Source organism: Tympanuchus pallidicinctus, unplaced genomic scaffold (genome assembly GCF_026119805.1).
Source record: "Tympanuchus pallidicinctus isolate F22 unplaced genomic scaffold, pur_lepc_1.0 scaffold22, whole genome shotgun sequence".
Taxonomy (NCBI): Eukaryota; Metazoa; Chordata; class Aves; order Galliformes; family Phasianidae; genus Tympanuchus; species Tympanuchus pallidicinctus.
Genome location: NW_026294739.1, coordinates 20,436,054 through 20,458,024, shown reverse-complemented (window position 1 = coordinate 20,458,024; position 21,971 = coordinate 20,436,054). Strand labels below are relative to the sequence as shown.

The following is a 21,971-nucleotide window of genomic DNA, read 5'->3' as shown; positions in this document are numbered from 1 at the left end:
TATACCATATAAGAAGTTTCATATTAGTCAGAATGTCCTAAAACTGTTTTAAGGAATGGTCGGACTTACGAGGCATATAAGGTGGGTTATTTAAGATCTCGTCTCTACAGCCACCAAATGCAGCATTCATAAAAGTTGCCGGTTCATTCATGTCCTAAAAAAAATGTAGAGCAAATCTTGATCGCATTTGCTTCCATCATGCAAACCACAGTAAATTCTAAATTACAGCAAGCAGAACTGTGGGTGCCTTTGGGAACTTTGCAGCTGCAATCTCAGTCTCCATACTTCATCTCCACACTTGCCTGACACATATTCACACCAGGCAGAGCGCAGGGACAGGGAGCAGCAAAGCGTAAGAAGAAAAACCAGTGTTTGGTTGCATCCGTTCAGTGTCACAGCAAAAGAAGTCATGACTGAAGCAGTGCAAATGTTCAGCCCAGAGCTAAACTGGTGCCTTCTGCTGGGAGCTCAGGTTCTGCCTGGTACTCTGCTTCCTGCCTGCCCAGCCTAGTTCTTTGTTTTAATTGCTAAATGGCAATTTAGCATTTAGGTACCTCCTGAACTTGAACACATGCTGTGAAAAGTGCTGATCTCTGCTAGTGTCTAACAGAGAAAAAAAATCCAGAAATAAAATGTATTTCTCCACTTACAATCCACAGGCCATCAAACTTGATACTTTTTGAGGGATCGGTGGGATTGTCGTAGAACTCCACGATTTCTCTCTTCCACCACTCTACTGTGGAATTGCGGAGGAAGTCTGGGAAAGCTGCATGTGCTCCATAGAGCTGTAAAAATAGTAGGAAAATAGAAAAGATACAGAAGTGAAAGCATCCCAATGTCAGGATGCCAAAAACTTTTGTTGAAACACAAAATAATCACTTGTTTTCCTTTTTGTCACTAACAGAGAGCTAGCCACTTTCTGCATCTTATTCAAGACATTATAAATTAGTTTACTGACATTTTTCTTAAATACTGTACTTTACTTCTCCCTCTATATTTGAGTCAATAGCCAAACTGCACCAGTATTTACCTGTATTTGGGTTTGCTCAGGCAGTGACTCATCGACTTCAACGTTGGGAAGAAAGGGCCAGACCTACAGGACAAAGGATATTTTGAAACAATCAGAACACCCAGCATATAAACTGAACACCAGCAACAGAGGGGGAAAACTGTTCTTCACTGCTACATCTATGAATAACAACGCAAACTGAAAACAATTCAACTTACAATATGCATTCCATGCATCATTTACATTCAAGCATGAATGTTTTATGAATCTATGATTAGCAGACTGCCTATGGATACCAACGAATTCGAGGCTGGCCCGGTGCTCATTGAATGCAATATATCTTTACTGTCATACACTTTTTAAGAACAGTACCCTGGAATATATAATGTCATTGCTGTTTGGCCACTTCATGAAGACATCATTGTCCACTCCTCTTGAGAAGGGAGGATAATCAGTTTCATTTCCAGAGATGGTTGGATCCTGAAATTGAATGCAATACCCTTTTAACTCGTGGTAAAACAGGATTAGAAATGCTATTAAATACATTGTGCATTGGTAATTTTGCAATTGAAAGCCAGTATGCAAAACTAACCAGTATAATGATAAATCTCATTCCTTCTTCTTTTATTTTGATAATTAGATCCGGTAACCCACTAAAGTTTTGGCTAAGAGTGAAATCCAGTTGTCGTTCCATATGGTCAATATCTACATATTGGACATCCTGCAATTAAGAAAAAAAAAAAAGAAAAGAAATTTCAATTTCAAAATATATATTTATAGATCATCTGACAAAGAGTCACTTTCAGTTTAAACTGTCTGGACAGAGTAATGCTGGACACAGGTACAGCCTAGAAGATGAGATACTGAAGAGCAACTCAGCAGAAAGAGATCTACCAGGGCAATGGGATAGAGGTGTTTTTTGTTTCACTTTTGGTTTTTGAAGGGTCTTAATACTCTGAAGCCAGGAGTGCAGCCATGGGCTCAAATGTTAAATACAACCAGCTTACATAGGGAATTTGAGTTGCCTTCATCTCCTCCACCAACTGGGCAACTTCTGAATCATTACTGTATCCATAGCGGCACAATTGGAATCCCAAGGACCAGTAGGGTGGCATCACTGGTCGTCCAATTAGCTGAAAATGAGAAAATATTTGTTGTAATAAGTGAAAACCAAGCAGACAAATAGAGCAAATTGGCAATGGGTAAGAATCCTACTTCAGTGTACTCCTGAACAACAAGTTCTGGTGTTGGGCCCAAAACCATGTAGAAGTCAAGAATTCCTCCAATGGTGCGGTATGTCAGGGCAGGGGTTGGCTGAAGAGTCACATCTGGAAATGAGGAAATTGAAATGAGAAAAGGATGCCTAGATTAACAACTACTACAAAGCACTGAACATAAAAATAAAATGCACTGAGAAAATAAAGTGAGGGTTTTCTTACCCATTGCATTGCTATTAAGCAAGAGAACTCCATGGGCATTGCTGTCTTCTTCGAGAGCCATGTAAAAGGGCTGATAACCATAGGAATTCAAATGGTCCTGCAAAACAAAAACAAAATTTTGTCTACAGTGGAAACAGCATAAGCAATGACCTATTTACATCTATGAATAAATTCAATAAAAGATGAGACACTCTACTGCCAAACCTACAACAGATAAGCTTCAAAAATATATACTATAAACTACATGCCCACAAAACACACCTACTTTCAGCTTGATCATTGGAGCCAGTCTTGTAAGAGTAATCAAGTAGATAGGAATTCTTTGAAATTTGCTAATAAGAAAGAGCTTCCCCAAAACAGAACTTGCCTATTTCCCTCCATCCCCCCTCCCCCCACAAATAAGTAGCAAGTGTCTATAGGAGATGCTAGTGATATTCTACTGCTATTCCACTATATTTTGATATTCTGAAATCTACACCAGAAGTCATAGCTTTAATAAACTACTACAGGTCATTCTCTGAAAACAGCAAATATTGTATATGCATAGACATGAAGTTTCTGATTACTTGGAGAGGTAACTCATTGAATCGCTAAGCAGTGTGAGTCTCTGATTCATATCTAACTTTCAGAGTAGTTCATTGAGAAGCACAAAAAAAGGACCAATGGCCTGTTATCACCTGGCATATAACTCAGAGTTTGAGTGCCATGAGATTTGTTTTGCTGGTCACAAGCAAAACATAGGCTTACAGAAAACCACTGTCATTGAGATGCCATTCAAATCATAAGCTTCAATAAAAGTGATCGTAGTTAATAAGTGTCTAGATCCAGCAGACGTTTTCTGGACTCTCAAGTACTGCTCAACAATTCTTTGCATTAGATTCATTCCCACTTACAGAAGGAGACTCATCCCTTGTGAACATCCCAAAGGTTTTCCAGTTCATGTTACGCCGATACGGGGTGTGCTCATTTTCTCCAAACCCATATACATACTGGGATGGCAAACGGGTAGAAATCTGAATGAACATGTCGCTGAATGTGAAGGTAGGCAGCTGTGAATCCCAGCTGAAACAGAAGTTAAAGCATATTTATCAATGGGGGCATTATCCAAATGTCTCTTGAACACTGACAGTCCTGGGGCACCAACCCCCTCACTAGGAAGCCTGCTCCACTGTTTGACTATGTCCATAGTATAGTAAGCAGCTCCTCTCAAATTTATGAATTACCACTTTACCAAAATCCATCTGCTAACGTAGCTGAGACATTACTTTTTTTTTTCCTGCTTTTCTACACTGGTTCCAAGACCCAACCAAATGACCAGCTGTGGACACCTAAGGAAAATCTAAGAACGTATAGAATATCATGCCTGCCAGAGACTTGTAAGCTACCAATTAAGAGGCCCTTGTAGGTGTCTGCATTCTGCTTCTTCCTCAGGATTTTCAACAAGTGAAAGGGGAAAAAGTTTGGACAAGTGTGAGAAAAAGGGTATTGCTTAGTATACGTTCTCCATCCTTCCTCTAGTCAGTGTTCTCGCATAGTGCAACTGTAAAGCCATCTCTGATGAAGCTGTACCAGGCATTTAACAGCATCTTTTATGGAAAGGATACCAAAACTTGTTTATTTGATACTTTAAAAAGGTAACACACAGTATGAAGTTTTGGCTTGGAAAAAGGTGGGAAAAATAATGAAAAGGAAAAGGAAAAAAGGGGAGGTGGGGCTATAACTTACACAACTGTCCCTGTGCTTTTGCGTCGAACTTGTATGCCAAATGGTTTTTTATGAACTGAAACGTCATAGAGTCGCCCCTCAGCTGTACTGGTTGGGGAGGCTGGGAGATTTAATTGTATAGGAACCTCGTATCGTGCGTTCTGGTAATCATAAATCTATGGAGGGGAAAAAACAAACAAACAAACAACAAAAAAAACAACAAACAAATCATGTCAAGGAAATGTTTGAAAACTTATCTATTGTGTCAGAAACTAGGATCAGTTAAAATGAAATAAATTGTTGAATATTTTTGCCAAGAAGAATATTTTCTCCAATATGTATCTTTTCTCCAATTCCTTTCCCCCTGGGGGTGGGAAATAACTCTTAAAGATGTAAATATGAATTGGGAATGACTTGTTTAATTATTCAAGTATGTGAATTCAAAGTATGTACCTATATTTCATAAATATGTTACGTTTTTTAAAATACAGCCACATGCATGTGTGTTAAATACCTTTCTGATTAATCTTGTAGTCAACTCCTAGACATATATATTTGTTGTTGAGTTCTCCGTTTTAGGTTTTCCAAATCCTTCAGCTGACATGGATTAGTTCTTGATACCTGACTCTCTGTGCATCTTATCACATTCATCTCAGTCTTATCAAATGCACAGTAATAAACAGTGGTCTAACCAATAGTGTATTAAAATTCTAGAATACAGGTGGATTAGTTAATGGAAAAATAAACATTACAATCATTATAATGCTTACAGAACAATTTACTTGTACACTAAGAAAATATCCTTAGCTCCAGTGTTTTTAAGTGATGTTACACATATACATTAGCAATATACCTTTGATTACTATAACTTTATTATAAAATCTAGTAAAATCTTGTGGGACATAAACACCCCACAGACGTGGCCTAGGGGAAATAACAGTGATTAAAAGGATACAGTGCTATTGTCCATATGATATAAAGTTGTCTACAAAAACTGAAAATTTACACTAATAGAACCATTTTTAATGACAGAATTTTAGAAACTACAGTTTTTCAATAACGTTACCTTAAATTGCAGCATGCTGTTGGTGTGATATTTAACTTCCAAGCGTAGCGTAGCAATTGGTGCAGTGTAATCATTAGTTACTATGACATTGGTACTGTTTAAGATCAGGTTGGCTGCCAAACCCGATGAGGAGTATTCCACTTCTTCAATTGAATAAGCATTGTCGGAGATAAAATAGCAGGATGGACTATTTGGCTCTGATGGTGCCTCCTGTAAATGGAAATAGGTTGCAAGGTAGAGAGCTATGCTGGGAAGCTTTATTTTATGCTACTAGCATGAAATCCAAAGCTCCCATTTTATCTGATGGCTGTTACAACTAAAAGTTGGGAAGCAATTAATGAACAACAACAACAAAAAAAAAACTATGCAGAACCCAAAGATGTCTACATTAAAATTCAGTTGTATACAATTTGGTCAAGACTGTGCCAGTAGTTCAGCCAGGAAATCAACAAGTGACCCAGTGAAGATGGATTTAAATTCCCTTTATCTGTCAGCTTCAATTCAATCCCACAACACAGCTGAGTTTTGGTTTGCTGAACTCGACAAAACTAACTTCCTTTCTAATCCTGTCCTCCTTCACCTGCCTTCAGGAATATACATCAAGAGTCATGAGATATTCAAGGCAGACCCAGACTAGACCTTTCAATTAGCTTGAATATGCTTTTATTCATAAGATTCACCCTTAAAATACCCACTGAGAATCACATCTTATTTATCTAAGATCTCCTGAGAACAAGATCAGAATTACAGTTTCCTGCTATAATTCAACTTAAACTAGTTATTGTAAGATTAGATGAGCTGATGTAGGTTAACACATTAGTCTTCCTTCCAACTTTGCATACCATCAGTCCTGCCTAGTTATTCAAACTGAACTGTGCCTGCTCCTTACACCTGAGCAGCTAATGAACATTAATTCATCTGTTGTCATCAAAATTAAAGCATCTTTCAATTTAAGCCAACATTTAAGACGTATTGAGTCCGTAACAGGACCAGAGTTTGTTTCCACATCAAAAGACATGCCCAAAGATCAAAGATCACACCAAATCTTCTTAATAGTGCAACAAATTCAGTGAAGTCCATTCAGTATTTTGAATGCTGCTGTTTCAGGAGTAGCTAATAGAGATTTTTTTGTTCATATCTAGGAGATATATCCATATATTATCAATTGGATGTACAGCTATCAATAGAGAGAGGAAAAATTTCGTTTGCATATGATATGATTTCCAATGGATTTGGGAATTACTCCTCAAGCAGCAATACAAAGGAGATAGTTCGTCTTAAATTGTGCTTCTGCGACTATGAAAGTGGGGATAAAGTCTTTAAGGCTGAGGTACCTTTGAAGCACAAAAGGCAGTTGAAGATGCTGATCAATTTTATTCTATTTTTCCCAGTTCTATTATTATTTCTTACAACCTTGCAAAGAATACCACATTTGTCCTCAGTTTCTGGAAGAACACACTGTTGTCAACTATCTTAGTTTCAAAGAAGTAAATAAAATCTGCTAGTACAGGTCAGCTGATGGCTTTGCCCCCACGTGAATTACGTCTGACTAATCTGCCTGGCTACTTCTTCCTCTGCACCCAGTGTAAAAGGAAAACTATGATTCTGGAAATGTTCCAGTCCCATCAGTTTAGGAAAATAATTGTTGCTTACATCCCAGACACAGCCAAGTTGTTCACATTTTTCTCGTGTTGGATCCATGCCGGGGTAACAATCAAACCTTTCGTTGATACTCTGTTGTTGAATCCATTCTATCGTGTAAGATGTTCCCAGTTCAAGCTGAAGCCCTGTTAAATGAGCAACCTACAAATAATAAACAATTATTAATTATTAATAAAACCCACACCACGTCACTGTATGGAAGCACATGGGAATAAAGGCACAAGGCACAAGTGGTCAGAAGAAGATAAACGTTTTGATTTTGCATCAGTAACAGAGATAATTAGGTGCTTGTAATTAAAGAGATTGTTCAGTGCACATTCATAACAAGTTCAAAGCAACCTCTGCGCTATCTTTAGTGTGGGAAAGCATTTCCTTCAATACTTCCCTTTAGCAGCAGCATGTTATATATTGAATGCAATTGCACTTTCTTTGCAATATATAAAACCAAGGTGAGATGATTTCAAAGAATCACATTTGCCTGTTACTAACTTACCTTCTCTGTAGGATAGTAGGTGGCATTATGTGAAGAAATTTGCTCTCCACTGCTCAAGGAGACAAAAACCGCCGTTATTTCCTGGAGGGCTCCCAGGATTTTGATTTCTTCAAACTTTAAGTTGTTTGGATCAACATAACTGCCGCTTACAACATTCATTTGTAGACGGTTCTGAAAAGTAAGGTTATCATTTCATTTGCGATGTTTCACATACAGTGGACAGCCCAGAGCAGAAAACAAATCATGAAGCAGATGCAGGTTCTAACATGATGTAGGCCTTCCACTCCCTCCGTGGAGACACTTTTTCAGTGTAGGTGTGACAAGTTTTGTCAGTTTAACAATGTCTTCAGACTAACAAACACTACGCCCACCTTCTTTCTGGCACTAAAAAGATTCTGATGCTTTATAGTTCTCTCGCTCAATAAACATTGCAGCTGAGTTTATGAAGTGAAAAGAGAGTTCTTTAGATACTACAATTAATTAAGAGAAGACAAATAAAAGACTTTCAAAATGCTGTCACTTAAGAGGTATGAAAATGACTCCTCTTGACAGTATTAAACACTTTACTCCTCAGTAAATAGTGGAGGAGAATAAGGAGGAAAAAAAGAATGCCATTTAATTATACACTTGATAAAACCTGAGGATAAGATCATTTAAAAGAGAATACTTACATTGGAAACTGTAAACTCATAGTAAATGTAGTTGTTACTCTCAATTGTTCCTGTAAGGTAAAGAAAAAGTTAAACTTGCAGTACAGAAAGGAACAAATGAAAAGTAGGACTTTGACAACAACCAACTACTCATCATTATCATTATGGCATTCTGCTCTGAGCAAATTGTGTGCAAACTACTGGCCTCAACTCTTATTTTGTATTCTTCATAAAGACCATGTTGAGATTTTAAGATTATCTGAACCTCTGTCTTAGCCCTTGCTGTAGAGGACTTCCCATTTCTAAAAGGAAGCAATTAAACCGTTCTCTACTTGGACACAAGGAAGGTTATTTGCCATTGAAACAGTGTTTTTTGGACTTCCAAATACCTGTGCTATTTCCTCTTATATCCCCACTTAGATTACACAACTTTTTGTTGTAACTACAAGACCTGTAACTGATCTGGCCAATGTCTTCTGATCTTTTATTTATCTATATTTGTCCAGAGGAGTGAAATTTGTAGACAGGTCAAACTTTCTAGCTGAGGCCCAGCAAAGTTAAGAAGAGCGATTATTCACAGCACTTCTATTACCTTAAGCTCTGGTATCTTGGCCAGCAATCTGCTTTCTGCAGAAATGAAGGAATGTAAACTAGATGTAAATTAACATGGATTAAGGCTAAATATAGTGCAAAGCGACATGATGTGCTTTGCTCTCTCCATATGTTTTCACTTTGCAGGTAAAAAGCAAGCTTATGACTTAGACAGGTTAAGTAATCACTATAATTTCCATCAGACAGATTTGTATTTTACCATCTTCTCTTTGAACATTAGAAAGTTCTTCTAAACTACTTTTTTTGTAGGACCAGGAATTTTCCAAAATTTTCTAAAACATTATTTAAACTACTTTTCCTAAAATGTAGGCTATTTTTCATTTTTTTTCTTATGTACTCCTAGATCTCTTGAATGTAGATATATATTTCAAAGCTAGATCTTCTAAATAATCAAAACAAGCGATTCATAAAGCAAATGATTACACAAAAAGATGACATACAATTGATGGCACCTGTCATTTTGTTTTTTCCTTACAATACAGGAAAATTATTTTTGCTGCAAACAAACTGTAAACTACTTCTCTAAAAAAAACAGCAACCTGTAAGTCTGGGCCAGGAAATAAAATCACTACGTGTTTTATTGGTTTTCTACTCAGCAGAAGTGAGTACAATCATAGCTGAGTTATTTTAGGTCTTGACAAAGCAGTACATACAGCTGTCACGGCAGCAGCCACCCAAGGCCTTCAGTACTTATCGCTGCTGTAATCAGCCAAACCTCTGCTCTATTTCTTCAAAGCATCCCAAACTTTTACAGAATCTTTTAAAAGCAGAGGCTTCCAAGTTTTTCTGTTGTTTGTTTGTTTGTTTTCTGTGAGATGTGATTGATGGAGTTAAAATAACAGAAGGGAGCCCAACAGGCCGAATGCATAAGGTCTTCCAAGTTATTCTCTTTCCAATGAATTTTTTCATATTGCCATCACAATTCCTCTGGAGCACCAGTATCTTTCTTGGGGCATTTCCTGCATCTGTCCTCCTGTCAGACTGCACAAAATGCTCCACCAGCATCTCCTACAGCATCAGGGTGCAGAGACCCTTCAAACTAGAGATCTGTGTGCTGGGATTTCTGACATACATATCCTAATAGGAAATATCTGACTGGGAGTTCTCCACTTTAAGGAGACCTGTGAGTAAATCCAAAGGCTTTGACAGAGGTCAATAGAGCCATACTGCTTCCTGGCCTTGCTCCCTGCAGATGCCCACCGGAGTAAAACCTGACAGTGTCAGCTGAGCACAGGGAAGGGAATATGATCACAGCTTCCCTCCAGCTGCTGCTCTTGCAAAGACAGTGACCTCTGTCACAAGGCAAAGTAAATATGAAACTAGGTAAGGGTGATGCTGTTCTCAACACCAACTGCTGACACAACAGGACATGAATTAGAGAAGATATATTTTCAAACTGTTTACTGATTTCTCTAAAATATATATAATGTAGGAAAAATACTGCAAAAACAGCTTAAGGGATTGAAGTACTTCTTAATTTCATGGAAACTGGATTCTCATCTAAATCTTCAGAAATACTATGGAGGCTGGCAACATGACAAGTATGGCCTATACATGCCTACTCGTGTGCTCATGCACCAGATGGCACAGCAAATTTTGGCTTTAGTACAGTACCTTTGAGTTAAGAAAACTGCTACTGTTTTCACAAGCAGTTTAAATAATTCCAGAGAGTTAATAAAAGTGCTACTTTTTCATTTTCTGCCTATTCTTAGTGTCCAACACTAATTATATGCATTCTTGCACCCGTTGAAATTAATTTGGATCTATACCAGAATATATATCAATCTTGACACTATGGTTTAACAGTCAGCATGCTAATGTGCCAAAGCTGTATGTACTGAAGGTTACATTGCAACATGAACACATGGAAAAAAAAAAGAAAAGAAAAAAGACAGACAAGCTAAATAACAGTTACTCTTCTCCACATAAAAATGATGAACAACCAATGACTTAAGAGCCACTATTAATTGTTTGTTACCATGTCCTCAATGGCTCATTCTTGCTCTGGAATGGAAGTCTGTAAGCATACTGTTTTGTTTATTTATTTCACCAGTAATAACTCACCTGTAGATTCTCCATCATCCCAGAATAACTCCCCAGAAGCTTCATTGTTCTCATCCAGGGCAATTATAAGTCCCAGAGGATTCTGGCGGCTATCAAAAGAAAGTCCTTGTCTGACATGTATAACCACTTGCTAGACAGTTTTAACAAATCCTTCTTGTTCGTGTTAAGAATGTGACACTCTGCAGGGTTGCAGAACTTTGTCTTAGATTAGTCCTTTTCTGCCATTCACTTTCATGCAAATGTATTCAAATACATGGCAAACTGACAAAATGCTATGCAAATAAACCTTCAATTAATCACTACAAATTTAATGTAAATAGCAGAAGGGAGTCGTGGTTTACAGTTATTCCCAAGTCTCAAAGCAAAAGCATTAAATTTGATGGGCTACTACTGATTTGTAACCTGACAGTCCTAAACCCATTCTTGAATTTACACTCACCTAGTCATAAAAGCATTTGGTTTGGAAGCATACCTTTGAACTGTTGTAGTAGCTGGTTGTTGAATAGGGTAAATATAACCTCCTCTCAAGTGGAGCCCCAGTTTGTCAGCTGGCAGGTACATCCTAGTCCATTGTTTTCTTTCTGAGATTCTTGCCCCCTTTTATGGACAGGCACATAAAAGAGAATGATTTTGTTGCATTACTCACTGCTGTGAAGTTTGGGATTTAAGACAACATTCTTCCCAAATAATTCTTTTAGAGGAGATCTTTAAACTAGGAAAATGTGCACCAATGGGTACAAAAAAATAACACATCAGTTTATTAATATACTGTAATGTTATAAATCAACACATTTCAGTGTTGTGTTTTGTTCAGTCAACGTAGACAGAAAGTCCTATTGGGACACCTAATGCAAGCAATGTCATCACAATGTTAGGAAACTTCTTTGCAGAAACAAGACTAGTAAAAGTTAATTGCACGTGCTCATGTGTTGTAATATTTTACTTTTCTTCACATGTGAGCTTTGCTAAAGTTTCAGTTCAATCCCTCTTCCCATCTCATGCATTTCACATGTCCATCTTTTCTTGTGTCTTTGATTCATATATTTACTCAACCACTCCCACCCCCTCGTCTCACCATTTCCATCTTGTAGGCTTTGCTTTAGGTCTCTGCCCTTGAAGCATGGCTGACAATCTTTCTATTTTTTTTTCTCCATCACAAAGACCATTAGAAAAATACTCCTTTGTATTCTATGCATTTACTTACCGTTTCATACTCATACCATACTGCATCAGGAATATATGCATCAATTACATCTGCACCCTAAAAGGACAACAAAGAAAGAAATATGTATTTGAAAGCAAGGCATTTAATACACCACATTTGCTTGTTATGTCACAGACAAGCTAAAATAGCATGAGAGAAGTTGATTCTGGATGACATTCTGAGATGATACAAAGATTAACTGAATCAGAATATCAAATCAGATTGCTTTGGTTCCGTAGAGATCTGGAAAATAGGAGTTGTATTTAATAGCAGCAAGTGCAATAGTTTCCATATTGACAATGAGCAGAACATTTTGTGGGCTCTCTCATTGAAAATAAGTGAAGAATGGGATAAAAAATTAAAATAAATCTAGTCTTAAGGAGTCTAAAGAGAGGTCACCAATGTTACGTATCACAGAAAAATAAGTATAATCTAACAAAATCTAGCAAAAATATACTTCCCTTAGAAAAAGAACTATGCTAATGCTAGTAGACAAGATCATCAGCATTCTCTTTGCCAAATGACTTGGCTTAACACCTGCTCAACATAGAAGAATTCAGACTAGAATAAGATGAGAGAAAATATCCCAGGATCCTCCAGGAAATGAATGAGCCTATTTTTGTGGTTCAGATTTTTCAATATTAAAAGGGAGAGGGTATGTGATTTCAGAAGGAAATACATAAATAGTAAAGGTGCTATAACCTTCAGTGCTATAAACTTCAAGCTTAATAACAAAATTGTCACTGAAAACCTGAAAGGTACTTTCTAACCAGTAGAATAAAGGAGAGATATCAATTGTGCAGTTTCCTATCTATAAAGAAAAGAGCTGAGACTGGTGTCTCTGTTCCCCACTAAGTTTTTTTGAGACAGACATGAAAATAGCCAAACCTACCTGATCAAGTACAGCAGAAATAAGTAGCCCAGGACCCCACAGGAACTGCCTATCAACTGCCCATGTCCCTTCATCAGAGTAGAACCTGGAGAAAGGAGAGAGTAGTAACTGGCTTTGAAGAGAGATACCATCATCAATAATCCTAGTATTTCCAAGAATGGATTGCCTAGAATTGTGACTGAAAAGTGTCAAGCAAAAATTTTTAATTATAATTTTTTAAATCTCAGGCCATCTGAAAGTCAAAAAAGTAAGGTCTGATTAGCTCAGTATTGATTATGCATATACGAAAGTGTGTGTATTTACATGCATGCACATGTTCTCAGCATACTTGTTTTCAAGAATAAGGAAGCAAGGAAATGTATGTTTTAATATACACATTATGGCATGGTGTAATTTGATTAGCTGACAAAACCATTTCATAGCAGCTCTTCAGAGTGACTGGCAATAATGCATGCATCTATACAGAAATTATAGATGGTTTCTGATTACTCTTCTGATTACATCAAAATAGTTTTTCATGATTTCTGATGCTGTCTCTACATATACTCTAATATGCATTCTCAGAAATTATGTAGCTATTTAGATAGTCCCTAGCTACATTCAACCTGTATTTTTCATTCCTAATAAGATTATCACAAAGGCCATCTGATACACTTACTCATGTAAAACTGGACGTACAACTGTGTCCCCTCGAGTATGAGCTCTATAAAAGAGCGTGTATAAGTAGGGCAGCAAAGTGTAGCGAATGGTCAGGTAGTGCTTGGAGGTCTGCACCAAAACTGAATCAGCTCCAAACACAGCCGGATCCTGAGGCTGAAAGTAAATATTAGAAGATTATTTTCATGGTGCAGGAAACACCCTGTCAATTGTGAAAATTGACTGTTGGCTCAGAGCGCGGAGTGGATGGAGGGGAACAACATCAGGGTAGCTGATCTAAACTGACCAAGGGGTTATTCTATATTATATGATGCCATGCTAAACAAAAAAAAGATGATGAAGTGGAAGAAACAGTGGGACTTCGTTATGAAAACATCTGCCTTTTTCAAAGAACTACTACAAGTATTGAGGCTCTCCTTCTCAAGGTGTGGCCAAACATCACTTGCTCACATAGAGACCAATGTTTAGAGTTTTCTTTCTTTGTTCCTACATGGTCTTTTTTTTCCCCCTCTCTCTCTTTTCTTTAAACTGTCCTTATGTCAATCCATGAGCCTTTTTTTTGCTATCATACTTCCTCCTCCTATTTTTCTGGGAGGAGAAGGAGTGAGTGAGCAGTCTTGGGCAGATTAGCTATCGATGTGAAACCACCGCCTCCCTGAGAGCTGAACCTCTTGGAGATAAATTTTCATTAAGAGATCTCAAGGTTCTTCCATATTCAAAATGGTTAGCAAATCTAATTGTTAGTGATAGCAATGTTTATTAGCGATACTATAAAAGGAAATGTGGTAGCAGAAACCAAAAATGTAAGAGAAGGAATGACTTACTATGTATCCCTCAGCGTTGTGATTCCGGGAAAACGGATAAAATGCTCCTAATTGCATCCATCGTCTGCAAAGTTCTTCTGTCGTGTCAAAAACGAAGCCACAGATATCTGCTCCAATCTTTAAATAAAAGCAGAATGTGTTGGGCAGACAGCATACTGCGCCTCTAATCTCTACACAAAATCTAAAATTTAAGAGATGTATCAATTCATCTTTCATTTCTCGCCAGGGTGGGTAAGTCTTTCAAACACATTTCTACTTTTCTCCTTTCAACTAGATGCTCTACAAAAAAAAAAAAAAAAAAAAAAAGAAAGAAACCAACTGCTTCCTAAGGCTGTCTATCATCCTTTTTCTTCCAAACTTATACCTTCCTTTTTGGTGCTAATAGCCCAACACTAGGAAAACAGCTCAAACTCATACAAATATAAATATTTAAGAGTCTGGCCATTTCACTTACAAATGTATTTTTCTATTTCATGCAAAAATAAATAGGAAAACCCCAATGTATTTCATTGCTGAGGAGTAAAGTAGTACTAGAGATTTGGCATAAATATGATAATATCTGTTGCTCACATCTGTCCCACCATAAATATACAGTAACAGAAATCAAAACAAATTTTCTAATTAAAAAAAAATAAAAATCAGTCATTGGAAAAAAAAGGTTAAAACCAGATCACTGAAGGAAATTAACTTAGAATTGAGAAGATAAGATGGTTACATAGACAACGTTTGATTAGGTAACCGATTATCACAGAGGTAAAAAGGCAGTGTTTGTCCTCTTGTTCTGAATGGAGGCAAAAAGCTAATATTTCATACATAAGGAAATCCAAAGAGGCTGAATTCCAGCATTCCAGGTATTGACCATCCTAGCTGTTCCCACGTTGCTTGATTATCTCCCAGCCAGTGTCCTGTGTGCTTTCCCGATCCAACAAAAGTAGACCTTGAAAGAAGGAAGCTTCGTTTTCCTGGAAACACCGTTTCGATGGCTCTGAAAATGAAAGGGGACTGAAACTATGCAACAGAAAAAAGACCACTCAGACATCATCAGTTCTATATAAGGCAGAGTTATACTGACTTATTTGAAACCATTGATTATTCTCATGACCTGAGCTCCTTTACAGTTAGGCAGTTGGTGTTTTTTTTTTTTTTAGAGAAGTTCAAGACATTTACTTTAGACAACCTTTCCATAAATCTCTGATTGGCAATGTCTGACCTCAAATTTAGTAGCTTGAATACAATATAATGTTATCCAGAAAATAGGTTTGTTTAGAAGTGAATATCTTGCCTGTTTTAAAAAAATGCACATACTCTTCTGAAAACTTTCTGTAAACATATTAGGATGAGTTCCTTACTGTCTTGTTGCTATGGCCATGGAGTATCCATAAAGACTGTGGACATCGTAGTGCTTGCCCCACTTCTGCACTGCATCCATACAAAGCGTCTTAGAAAACATCAGTTGATCGACAATATCTTCAATAAAGAAAAACAGACATTTTTAAAGTGCATTTTGATTATGAATACTTCCAATCCTTTTTTTGTTGTGTACACTCTTGACATTCAGGCCCTTCTCCCTCTTCGATGCTTACATTAAGGCTACTAATACAAGAACAAATGCTTCGCTTGGCTGATAGTTTTATTCATCTTGGCTCCATCTGTGCTATTTTCTGCTCTTGAGCATTGGATATATAATGACAATCAACACACGAATATCAAAGGAATACATTCATTACTGCTAACAGTGCTATAAATGCAGCTTTGTTAAGGAAGTGGAATTTAGTAAACTGATGGGCAATGTGTGTCAATTTATTCAGTGCATAACATAAAATGGTTAACTCAAATACTCTATCCTTGCCTAGGTGTCATTAAGTGGTAGTCACAGGCTCCATTCATTTCCAATGCTTTCTGGCACCTCTCTTATTAACCCTTAGCACAAATGTACTCACTGCTGGCTTTATCACAAGAACAAGCATAATCTTGGAAGCATAAGATGGTGCAAGAAGAATCTCCTTTCTTTATATTCATTACTAACTTTACTGTAAAATTGCAGACTAAGCATGTAAGGTCTCCACTGAGCCCTGTTTCCTCAGTGGAGCTACTTAATGGCCTGTTAATGCAGAGAAAGTCTACCAGAGCTAACTCATTGTGTAAATTTGTACCTTTCAGGCAAATAACATGTAGTCCTTTCCTAATTTTCCCTCTTAAGTGTAGAACTGGATGGTAAGTTTTTTTTATTATTATTATTTAGTTTAGTTCATCTGTGTTTGAGATCAGAGGAAATAAGTTTTCTTCCAAATTTGACATTAAAACAACACACTAAGTACTGGCTGTAAGTGACTGCATTTCAACTGCAGGCCAGATGGATTTCTTCTGCAAGCAACTGTTTACCCATGCAAGGAAGCACTGTACATCTATAGCCTAATTCCTGAATCATTTTTGGACAATATGATGGCAAAGGTTTCTTGAAGTCAGTACTTAATATTCAAATCTCATCCATGAGAACAACAAAGAAATTCACTTTACATCCTTGTAGACAGTAGTACAATAATTAATGTGCTTTCTGATAATCTGTTCTATGGTTAAAGGAGGTGGACTTACTGGGAGTGAATGGAGGATAGTTTAAGTCATTCTGCTCACAGCCTTTATTTGAACCTTGAACAAAGTTGGATACTTCGTTCATATCCTGAAAAGACAAGACAAAAACAGTGAGATGTAGATTATAATAAAGTTTCCTCAAGTACACACTCCTAACACAATCTCATGTTGTGTTCCATTACCCATTAAGGAGTATTTACTTAGTGCTAGCACCATACTTTTAGGTGTGAATGACAGCCCTTGGACACAGACCTGGGCCATTCCAGTACTAATACAAGCCTGTTTTGGCAGACTTCAGTACGCTGGTGAGCATCATGTTAAGAGTTACACTTTATCCCTCCAGAGACTGAAGCTGCAGGAGGTGCTTACATATATATATATATACATATGCTATCCTTAATCCACACATATCTCAAGAGAACACCCTGAGTAGAGAGCTTGTGTTTGGAGTGAAATGTGGAACTAGCAAGATATGCTGTGGCTTCTGCAGAGTCTGATTTTTCCAGATCCTAATCTGGGACAATGATTGCCAATGTGCTACCTTGAAAATAAATTAGCTATCTGAAGCATAGATTTATAGATGTGATGCATTACACCCTGTGTTTGGGACTTGTTTAAAGACACATTTTCTGTCTGTGTATGCAGGTTTCTAAATACTGCTGTTCTGAGTCCAGGAGTGTGAAAGCACTCATACACAGGAGCGTGCATCTTTATCAATGGTTCATCCACTGAAGCATTTCAGACCACACTGATCATGCAGCCAACAGCACACTGAGCATTTAAATGCCACAATAAGTGATTCCAATTCAAATTTAAAATTGAAATCCAAATTTGAATTGTAAATCCAACAGCAAAGACATGCACATCATGCACTGATTTCAAGTTACTAATAATAGGAAACATCCCTTTCAAATGCAATGTTAATTGAATTTAATAAGCATCTATCCTTGTCAATTTTTTTCCTGAATCACTTACAATCCAGATCCCGTCGTATGGCACTGTGTTATAAAACAGCCTGCATTCTTCCACCCACCAACTGGTGCACTCTGGGTTGGTGAAGTCTGGGAACACGGCTTCCCCCGGCCATACCTAGAGCATTCAAAGGGAAATAGAATATACTAGTAATTGCATTGGAGTAAGACGAGAATGTATCATACAAGTTCCATCGGTGTTTTTTCCCCCCCCCTAAAAAATAAATTGAATCAAGTCTATTGCCCTCTTGACTACCAAGTTGTGCTACTGTCCCATACTGACACTACTGTCAGACACCACTTCCAGATCCCAGATTTACTTTCACTGAAATTCATGATTTTGTTCAAAAACTCTTAAACCTTCTGGTAAACGTGAATCATCAAAAGCAAAGATGGCATAGTAGGATGTCATTTTTCTTGCATCAGCTTTCAGTGGGTGAGAAGGAATGAAGGTATTCTTTCGCTTCTACCATATGAAACATCTACATTTGCTTTTCCATAAAACTTACATTAATATCAAACAGGATTTTACCAAAAATAGAAACATGCAGTGTAAAAAATTCAAAAAACAACATCAAAGATTGAAATATTCACATGCTAAATGAGACCTTATCATCTTGGTTCTCACTGGCTAGTACTGGAAGAAGTGACTTAGAAAATGAGAGTTTAAAATGAGCCCCCCAAATAAATTGAACCAAACCAATCACATTTAAGCTTCATAGAAATGTGCTTACCTCTCCAACTAATGTTGTTACTCCATCTGATTCATTGACCCAGACTTTCCTACTCTCCCCCCTCACGTAGCTGCCATATTGACTATTATCAAGTAGATTTTGTGTGCTAATACCAGGATCCTAAAAAAAAGTTAAGGAAAAAAAAATGATAGTTAGAAACCAGGAAACACTCCATCAGTTTTTAAAGTCTACTTGAATGTTAGGCAGGAAGTGTAATCTTTATATTTAAAAATGCATAAGATAATTGTGAAAAGTTCTAATGATAGTACTACCAGGCAAAAAGAATCACTTACCAATATGATAATATATTTTTGTCCATTGTCATGCATATAAGTTGCAAAATTAGGAAGATCGCTAAAGAGCACTTTGTCATATGTAAAATCTTTCTTTTCTTCCATGTAATCAATGTCAGTAACCTGAGCTTCCTGAAAGACAGGAGATTTCAGCTTAAACATGAGAAGACATGGTAAAGATGTTGTATTTTTTTAAATGCAGTTTCTATTGACAATTCCAGTTTGTCCTTACTATCTAAATTAATTATACTGAAACATCTTTATACTGAACATTTCACATTAGCAGAATCCAAATGAATGTGTGCATTGGCATTCTTTTTATCAGATCCTGGGCATATGTCTGTTTCTTTGTAGTTGCCCAACTTCTAAGAATGCCCATATAGATACAAACATTCCTTCCTCAACTCTTAGCATAATATCAGGGTATATTCATACTTTTTAAGCCATTCCTCTAAAGCCATCTCAAGTCTATTTAAAAATAATGTGTAATTTACCTTTGCTTATCAATTAAGAATAATCTATGGTTCTGTAATTGTCCAGATGACATTGAAAAAATATTTCAGTGGACTAGATAACACTAGAAAATAAATCAATATAGTTGGAAAGTATAACTGAGAAATTATTACAATAAATTGGGTAAGTGAAACTTGCTGTAATTAAGCCTCCCCTGGTGTCCCATTCTGATAATGGCACTGCATAAAAGGTGCAAAATCTTCTTACACCAGAAGGCTATACATAATAATTTATTAGAAATTCACTAATTTGAAGTGATGTGAAATGAGTGATGTTTGTAGCATCACAGCCATGATATCTGGGTGGTTTCTCCCAAAGTACTCTGCCTTAATGGGGTTGCTGCCCTCCTGAAACCCTGAACTTACATAAGGGAGTCCAATCAGACGGTTCCTGTCCACAACAGCCTTCACCTCATCCAGAGAGCCGTAATTCCAGCGGCTGAGCTGAAAGCCCAGACTCCAGTAGGAAGGCAGCATTGGGAGTCCCACAAACTGCATGTTGAGAGCAGAAATCATTAGTGGTACTAATGTACTGTGTGTGTTACCTCAGCACCCATTCTTTCCTTCAAGGTATCACTGATCAGACGAATAAAATTAGCTAATTAACAAATAGTATATAAAAGAAGTACAAACAATATCTGTGACAGCTTACAACTGGAAGATCATGACATATCAGTAATATTGCTTACTATAATATTACCATAGGAACATACAATATTTAAGGGCATATATATAATATGTTCTACAACATTGCCATATGAATAATAATTTGTCCGTATATCAAGAGCAAGGAAGCAAAAGTCATTCCACCTAGACCACCTCTAGCTCGTGTCAGGATGTACAGTCTTAGAATTCAGTCAGGGTGTACAGACTGAGAACTGTTGCATCCTCTCTGCATGTGCATCTTCAGCAAAACTAGGGCTCTAGGTGCTGCTGCCCATAGCAGGCCAGGTAAAAACACCTACACCCCAACTTAATCCCAGCTAGCCGTTACATTGGTGACATGCTAACAATTGTTCTTAGATAAACATGTAGCGACTCACGCTAGATAGCACAGCAAAGACCTACTGTCACAAAAAGAAGGAAAAGACATTTAAAAAATTAAGAAAACAAGTGCTTTTAAGGATCTGCTCAATGTGTAGTTTCTTTAAATAAACGTACCTGCAAATACTCTTGCACGACTTGCTCTGGGGTGTTCCCCAAGAGGATATAGAAATCAAGGATGCCACCAATGGTTCTGTAGGTCACTGCCGGAGCAGGCTGCACTGCGAACTCTGCAAGACAAAGCATGCACAAGACCAATTCTGAATATCAGCTAAATCTATAGCAACTTTGTCATACAGATATTGAAAAGTGGAAAATTTTAAGAAAAAAGCACCAACACAAACCAGATATATCCAAGGAACACTCAATCGTTATTTAAATTTGCAATGAAGGAGTAATGTATCGACATGATTCTTTTAAATGTCCATATTTGCAATTCTTTACATCCAACAAAGACAAGAGAATCAGAACAAATCCAGTGACATAACCTTTCCTCTTCAAATTTTCAGTACAACTTTCCAGACTCAAGAGAAATGAGCACATGTATAGGTAGGCTTATATCTAGAGAACAAAGGGCATTTACTTTCAAGTGATGCTCATTACAAATTTGCACTTGACTGGTGTCCTACACATCTGCACAGAGCTGCACAAGGCTTCCAGTAGGTTTCTTACACAACCTGCATGTTAATTCTGAGCCACTCACAGCTTACAATGCATATGCTGAATGTTACTAAATGCTTACAATGACTGCCATCAGATAACTGAAGGTAATGTTAAGACTTTATATGCAGCAATATTTAAAAATGGACATTTACGTTGCCCCAGCTTTGATCTCAATCCCACAGATCATTTTAAAAAATATTTAGCTGCAATAACTGGAGCTACAGAGAAAGTTTTCTTACCCATGGCATTGCTATTCATCAGGAAAACACCAAAAGAGGCTCCACTGCTGTCTTCCAAACACATGAAGAAAGTCTGAACTCCATATAGGTTGTGCATTTCCTTCAAGGGAAAAAAAAAGAAAAAGCTTTTAAAATCTGCTATTGGGGAGTATTTCAGTCATATGTATAGTTGCTTTCTTGCACTGAAGTAACAAGTGACAAACAGAGGCTCATTAGCCAGTTATAAATAAACTACATAAGGAGCAACGGTAACTTAAAAAAATCGCATTAAAAAACATTCCTTCATTCATGCACTATATTAATTTCTCCACAATAACCATGATGGCTTAAATGTTGATTCTGTACTAGACAGGTAGAGTTTTAAACATATTGGTTTTGGTTCTTTTGTTCATTAGGTCAACTGAGTGCTGACAAGCTTTAGCAAATATTCCCCTACTCAAAGCAAAGGATTTTAATAAACATAGATATAACATTTGATTGTTTTCATTCCCCAGGTACAAAAAAAAGACCATTGGAGGATGGTCAAGTTGGAAGAAGCAAAAAGCAAAAAATGACTACTGTTGTTTGAATCAGCACCTCACTTCATTTTTATCCATGCATGCTTACAAATTATAATGCTGTCAGCAAATCACTGCAAAGAGGAACTGACA

At 37.1% G+C, this 21,971-nt stretch overlaps 1 protein-coding gene across 1 annotated transcript in view; it reads right to left on the bottom strand.

The window, feature by feature from the left end:
• Positions 1 to 21,971, bottom strand: part of SI (sucrase-isomaltase) — a 45,211-nt gene that overhangs the window by 12,174 nt on the left and 11,066 nt on the right. Inside the window, exons 8-36 of the mRNA XM_052685681.1 lie at positions 21,322 to 21,421; positions 20,537 to 20,649; positions 19,742 to 19,867; positions 18,864 to 18,995; positions 18,571 to 18,690; positions 17,841 to 17,954; positions 16,869 to 16,953; positions 15,626 to 15,743; positions 15,090 to 15,261; positions 14,277 to 14,393; positions 13,454 to 13,608; positions 12,796 to 12,880; positions 11,904 to 11,960; positions 11,172 to 11,296; positions 10,700 to 10,788; positions 8,045 to 8,094; positions 7,374 to 7,544; positions 6,872 to 7,021; positions 5,219 to 5,428; positions 4,174 to 4,328; positions 3,342 to 3,510; positions 2,449 to 2,545; positions 2,225 to 2,337; positions 2,017 to 2,142; positions 1,602 to 1,730; positions 1,382 to 1,489; positions 1,031 to 1,093; positions 651 to 785; positions 70 to 154 (exon numbers count right to left, since the gene is read on the bottom strand). Coding sequence (XP_052541641.1) covers positions 70 to 154; positions 651 to 785; positions 1,031 to 1,093; positions 1,382 to 1,489; positions 1,602 to 1,730; positions 2,017 to 2,142; positions 2,225 to 2,337; positions 2,449 to 2,545; positions 3,342 to 3,510; positions 4,174 to 4,328; positions 5,219 to 5,428; positions 6,872 to 7,021; positions 7,374 to 7,544; positions 8,045 to 8,094; positions 10,700 to 10,788; positions 11,172 to 11,296; positions 11,904 to 11,960; positions 12,796 to 12,880; positions 13,454 to 13,608; positions 14,277 to 14,393; positions 15,090 to 15,261; positions 15,626 to 15,743; positions 16,869 to 16,953; positions 17,841 to 17,954; positions 18,571 to 18,690; positions 18,864 to 18,995; positions 19,742 to 19,867; positions 20,537 to 20,649; positions 21,322 to 21,421 — 3,469 coding nt within the window. The remainder of the gene's footprint in view (positions 1 to 69; positions 155 to 650; positions 786 to 1,030; positions 1,094 to 1,381; positions 1,490 to 1,601; positions 1,731 to 2,016; positions 2,143 to 2,224; positions 2,338 to 2,448; positions 2,546 to 3,341; positions 3,511 to 4,173; positions 4,329 to 5,218; positions 5,429 to 6,871; positions 7,022 to 7,373; positions 7,545 to 8,044; positions 8,095 to 10,699; positions 10,789 to 11,171; positions 11,297 to 11,903; positions 11,961 to 12,795; positions 12,881 to 13,453; positions 13,609 to 14,276; positions 14,394 to 15,089; positions 15,262 to 15,625; positions 15,744 to 16,868; positions 16,954 to 17,840; positions 17,955 to 18,570; positions 18,691 to 18,863; positions 18,996 to 19,741; positions 19,868 to 20,536; positions 20,650 to 21,321; positions 21,422 to 21,971) is intronic.